Below are 6,067 nucleotides of genomic sequence, written 5' to 3'. Positions count from 1 at the left end.
AAGTTTTAAGAGGGAGGAAATAATAATGATAGGAACTATAAATAAATGAGAAAACATGTCATGAAATTTAAATAAATGTGCCAGGAGCTTGATATTTCAAACAGCTAATTAAAACAGGCAAAACTGTCAAACAGAAAGTTTTAAAATGTAGAAAAATAGGAGACACTTAGGATGTGAACTATAGCAGCAAATTTTATTTTTTTATTTTTATTTTGAGAGATAGGGTTTCTCTTATCACCCAGGCTGGGGTACAGTGGCATGCTGTGCCTCACTGCAGCCTCGACCTCCCAGGCTCCAGAGACCCTCCCACCTCAGCCTCCCAAGTAGGTGGGAACTACAGGCGCATGCCACCATGCTCGGCTAATTTTGTTTTGTTTCGATTTGGTTTTGGTAGAAACGAGGTCCCACTATGTTGCCCAGGGTGGTCTTGAACTTCCGGGCTAAAGTGATCCTCCCGCCTCAGCCTCCCAAAGTGCTGGAATAACAGGCGTCAGCCACCGTGAGAGGCAGCAGATCTTTTATTGAACTTAATCTGCATTAAGTGGCTGCTTGTGTCAAACAATGTTTTAGATTTCTAAAAATAATCGTAAAAACATTCCATGTAGGACTGATGGTAAAAACAGCTATGCCCAGGGCAGTTTTGTTTAAAAATATACTACAATGGAAAAGTGAAAAAGTTGGCTAAAAGTAAGGATGACATTAAAATAACTATGAAGATAATCCCCTCCCCTTGTTTAACACCGAGACCCAAGAGTTATGGATAAATTCTATTTTTATGTAGAAAAATGATTCTAAGTTAGAGAAGCTGATTCATACACAGAACACATTCAAAACCACCTCACAAAATGATTTCCAAGCTATCATCCAATCTCCATTCCCAATGGAGACAGAGATCAAATTCTTGACTCATGATAAGGACTCAGTAATGTGATAAAAGAATAATGTACCAATTAGGGCTTATCACAGGGAGCTAAGGATTGTTCAATATGAAACAATCTAAAAATAGCATCCACCCCATCAATAGCTTAGGGGAAAAAAATCATATGATCATTTAAAAATACCAAAAGGCATTTGAAAACATTCACTACCACCCTCCAAAGACAAAATGGAACAAAGGGAATGCAAAAATATTTCTCCAACATGCTGATGAGGATTCTAAAGTAAGACCCGGTATTAATATGATAATCAGCAGAGAAGTACTAGAGATGCACTCGAAAATCAGGAGCCAAACAAGCGTGCCTGGCCAGTCCCCACCACGATATTTTAGAACATGGGGGGAAATGCCACAGGATAGACAGGGAAGCAAGAGGGCACGTGTTACAATGCAGAGACAACGGCACTCTTAATAACTGAGGCTACGGCTTGACGAAAGCAAACAGCACATACAAGAAAAGCACTGAAAACAACAAACGACAAACTGCATTTCTACAAACAAAAACCAGTGAGGAACTACACAAGCACAAGAAATGCCCATCACATCACACCTGGAATCCCAGCAGGTGTGGGAGGCCGAGGCAGCAGATCCCCTGAGGTCAGGAGTTTGAGACCAGCCTGGCCAACATGGTGATGAAACCCCATCTCTACTAAAACTACAAAAATTACCCAGGAGTGGTGGTGGGTGCCTGTAGTCCCAGCTACTCAGAAGGCTAAGGCAGGAGAATCAAACCCAGGAGGCACAGGATGCAATGAGCTGACATTGCATCACTGCACTCCAGCCTGGGCAACAGAGTGAGACTCTGTCTCAAAAAAAAAAAAAAAAAAAAAAAGGAAAAAAAAGAAATGCCAATCACGGATGCAACAACCTATCATCACCACGACTGCCAAAAAAACCAAAGACCACCCCTGACATCATACGCATATGATTTCCGAGAGCAAGATCTCTAAAACCGGTCTAACTTGTATCGGTAGACACTGATGGAGAACTCTGTTATGTTCCTGAAAAGTCTGACTAAAGACTAAGATGCAACCATGGATGTTATGAATGCCTCACAGCATGGCTAGGTCATGGGCCCTTCTAAGGTGAGAAAACCCAGGCTCAAGGAGGTGATTTCCATTTCCCAGGGTCACCCGTGAGCATATGGTGACCTCACACCGCCTGTTTGGAGCAGAGCTGGGGTTGCCACCCTTGTCTGGGTGACTCAGAAGCCTGGGATCTTTCCATGCTACCTTCTAATCCACCGCCTACACCTTGATACTCTGGGATATCAAACGATATTCTACAAAGATTAATAATTGGAGGGAGCAGGTCTTACATGGTATTAAAATATACTCTAAAACGGCAAGACTCAAAACAGCATGATACTGGGACAGAAATGGAAATGTGGAATCGTGGAGGTTCCAAATGAGGCCCAGCTATTTTTAGATATATGGCAAAACAGAGACTCTCTAATACATGGCAGGAAGTAACTGAGAAGCATGGGAAAATCACAAAGAATGGGTTTTAACGTCTGGCTGAGCATACAGTAGGAACCTATTGATACAAACCAGCAGGTGCCTTTGCTCTGTGCTCTGTCCTGTATGCTCAATAGCTCAGAAGCCTTACTTTGCTCAATCTCTGAAGGATTTCATAATTCATAAGATGGATGTCTCCATTTCACAGATGGAGAAACTGAGGCTCAGAAAGGGAAATGACCAGCTCAAATCCTTCAGCCAGGTCTGGCTGGTTTTATCAGCTAAGTTCCCCGGTCTCAACTGGCAGACAGGGCTGGGCTTTTCTGGGCTCCCAAAACTCAGGGTGATGGTGGCTGCTGCCTTGAGCACCTGTGTGTCCCTCATCCTTGCATGCTCCCAGTTCCCTCACCGTGGGCCTGGACTGGTGTGCCCAATGGCTGCCCTCTGCTCCTGGTTGACTGACTCTCTAGTTGCCTCCTGGGTGTGCCTGGAGTGTCATGCTGCACTCCCATGCCTCCTGTCAGGCCCCTGACTCAGTTTCCCCTCTCATCCCAGCCAGCAGCTATGGCTGTCTGGCTGTGACTCTGTTGAGTTCGCCTTTGTGAGCCTCTGTTTCCATAGCTGTGAGATGGGGAGATGATAGTAACCACTCATAGGGTTGCTGTGAGGATTAAACCAGGTACTGAGCATTGAGAACCTGATATGGGGCCGGGTTCAGATGCATGAACTACCCCCACCCCACCCCCATCCCCAGTCTTGTAAGCCCGACCTAGAGGGTACGACACCTGTCTGGGGACCCCTTAAGGGCATAGGGTGATTGCAGCCACCTTTTCTAAGACCCCAGCCCAGGATCAGGTCTGACTCCGGGAAAATGCCTCCTGCTCCCAACCAGAGCCATTCACCATGCCATTCCATTCTCTTCCCAGTTTATCTCAGCTGTTAGGAAGAGGCCCAGGCCAAGCCCACCCCTGAGATAGGCCTCCCTGGCACCTGTCTTCAAAAATCCAGGCATCCTTAGGCAAGGGTGGAACTGAAGCAGCACTGGAGCCCTGGACCCCCTACACCCACTGACCTTCTTGGTATAGCCCATGGCCTTCAGGACAGAGTGATTCAAGGTCTCCAGGGAGGCCAGGACATCCTCATAGTCACCCATGTGGTCCACAAAGTAATCTGGGGAAGGAAAGGCAAAGGTCAGGGATCACAGGTCCTGCCCCTCCCACTCAGCACTCCTGCCCCTCCCACCTGCGCTAACCCCAGCCTCCCCTGCCTCAGGACCTTCTCCTCCAGCCCCATCCCGGCATCCCCATCTTGGTCCCAGAATAGCCAGCACCTACCACACAGCTCCTTGGTGTCTACGTGGCTGCAGAGACAGACAGAGACAGACAGAGACAGAGAGGGGGTTAGCAGGCCTGACCCTGCACAGCCTGCGAAAACACACATCCCGCCTGCTCTTTGCAGCGTGTGTGCTGGCCCCACAAGCCCCGCCTTACAGATGAGGGTGCAGCAGGTAGGTGACACCCCCACCCCTGAAGGCCCACGTCTGTCTGACCCCTGACACCACCCACCCTTCTGTTTTCTCTGAGTCTGCTGACCCCATCATGAATAAATGACACCAAGGGTAGGGCCAAGCCAGGGGCCGGGAACGGGGTAAAGGGACAGAGAGTGGGGACCCGTTACTGTGACGGGTTGTCAACAAAGCTCTCACCTGACCCACTGACCCACCCCCCGGCGACCCTGCCTGCTGGGTCCTGGAGTCCTTGGGGATGTGGCAGAGCCCTTCTTATTCTGGTCCCAGCCCCTGGGTCCCACATCCCCATTCCTGCAGCCTGGAGAAGGGTCCTGTCCTTTCCTGGGGGAGCGGGCTGAGCATGAGCCTATCCCATGGCAGTGAAGGAGGATACACCAGCCCCAAGATCAGGGCTGCAGTGCTGGAAACCATGGTGGTTCTACAGCTTAGGAGCAGATTTGATAAGCTGGGGCCCTCTGGGACCGGCTAGAGATGGTCTAGATAAGGAGCAACTGCCAAGTCAATGTGCAAGGGACCCAGTACAGTGGTGGCCCTTTCTGGGACCAGGTCCCTCCTCGTGCTCAGTGGAGCCCAGGCTCAGCAAGGCGCATCTGGACGGAAGGCTTCTGTGGCCCAGTGAATCTGCACTCGGAGGCTTTGCATGCTCCGTCAGGAGGTGCCTCCAACCTCCATCTCAAACTCAGAGTTCTGGCAAGTCCTGCAGAGAGCGACCCTGTCATTCTGCTTTAATTCGTGTTTCACAAATCTTTTTGTTAATACACTGTTTTGGGCACAAAGTCTATTTAGCATCCCCAGGAGCTAATGTCTGTGGCTCACACCTTAGGGAATGTTGAGGAGATTAATCCTGAAAGTCTTTCAGAGCTTTGACCTTCCATAACCACGAGTCCTCCCTGCACCCCCAGCCACCCACACACACTCTCACGATTCGACTCTCAAACCAGTGCCGCCTCCTCCCTCCACCTCCGCCCCCTCCTGTACCCTGCTGGCCCTAACACAAAAGGCCCTGAAAGAGAAGGTCTAAATCAATGGGCACCTGCCTGGCCCCTTCAAAGCACCCCAGGAAGCTGCAGTAACAGCTCAGAAATCTCCATCTGGCTCCAGAAAGTTCTCCATTCTGCAGTCTGCAGCCTGAAGCCATTTCTTTAAAGTGGCCTTTCCCAGAGGATGGTGTATGCTCCACTTACCACATCCTGGTGCCCAGCCAGGGCCCCCCAGGACACTCTCAGCCCCAGCCTGAGTACACTCCAAGCCCCCATTGTACTCTGCCCCTTGCACACTGGTTTTGTGGTAGCTTCTTGTCCAGACCATCTCTAGCCAGTCTCAGAGAACCTCAACTTACCAAATGTGCCCTAAGCAGCCCTCCGGACACTTGGGTCCTCATCACGCAAGTAGGCCTGAGAAAGGAGACCAAGTGGGGCTCTGAGCCCTCCTGAAGGTGGGGTTGAGGAGAGGGCTCAGACCTCATCCTGTCTGGGGAATCCCAGGAAAAGGGCAAGATTGGAGGGGAGGTTAGGAAGGATCAAGGGTAAGTCTGAGTAGAATCTGCATTTCCCACTTGATTTAGAGATGGGGTGGAGCCAGAGTTTTTCACTGATTCTGAGATGCAGGTTAGGGTTACGACTGGGTTGAAGAACAGGTTTAATACGGTATAATGGTAGATGTAGTGTTGAGTTAGGATTCGTGTTTGGTTTAACACAGGAGTCAGTGTTAGGGCGAGGTTCAACTTCACAGTTAATGTTGGAACTAGGAGGATGCACAGGCATTGGGGCTAAGGTCAGAACCGGCTGCTGGCTGAAGATGGCAGAAAGATGAAGTCATTGCCAACTTCCCATTTTCATAATCCCGTGTCCACTGTGCAAAACCGGGAGTCTCTCCTTAGTTGGCCATGTGCACTCAGAAGAGACACACTTGCGATAGTAGCCAATGCAATATGAATCTGCACATGCCCCAATCACCCCAGCCAGTGAAGAGCTGACTTCTGGATTAGCAAATTTGGGGATTTTCAGTTCTCCTGCCTCTTACAGGGGACTAGGAATGGAGACTAGATGAAAAGACGCCTCCACCACGGCCCACACATGCCCCCGCTCTGCCAACCAGGACTGAGGCTCACTTGGTGTTGTCAGAATCAATAGTGTGAAAGAGATCCTC

At 49.6% G+C, this 6,067-nt stretch overlaps 1 protein-coding gene across 2 annotated transcripts in view; it reads right to left on the bottom strand.

Annotated features, from left to right (window-relative positions):
- NECAB2 (N-terminal EF-hand calcium binding protein 2) overlaps positions 1–6,067 on the bottom strand; it is a 34,062-nt gene that overhangs the window by 17,658 nt on the left and 10,337 nt on the right. Inside the window, exons 3-4 of one of the 2 annotated variants that reach the window (XM_011971150.1) lie at positions 3,726–3,751; positions 3,464–3,561 (exon numbers count right to left, since the gene is read on the bottom strand). In XM_011971150.1, coding sequence (XP_011826540.1) covers positions 3,464–3,544 — 81 coding nt within the window. In that variant the 5' untranslated portion in view covers positions 3,545–3,561; positions 3,726–3,751. The remainder of the gene's footprint in view (positions 1–3,463; positions 3,562–3,725; positions 3,752–6,067) is intronic. The other variant, XM_011971074.1, reaches the window with a different exon arrangement.

Source organism: Mandrillus leucophaeus, unplaced genomic scaffold, assembly GCF_000951045.1.
Source record: "Mandrillus leucophaeus isolate KB7577 unplaced genomic scaffold, Mleu.le_1.0 Scaffold10, whole genome shotgun sequence".
In the NCBI taxonomy this organism is placed as follows: domain Eukaryota; kingdom Metazoa; phylum Chordata; class Mammalia; order Primates; family Cercopithecidae; genus Mandrillus; species Mandrillus leucophaeus.
The sequence above is the reverse complement of the archived record's forward strand: the minus strand, read 5'-3'. Positions and strand labels throughout refer to the sequence as shown.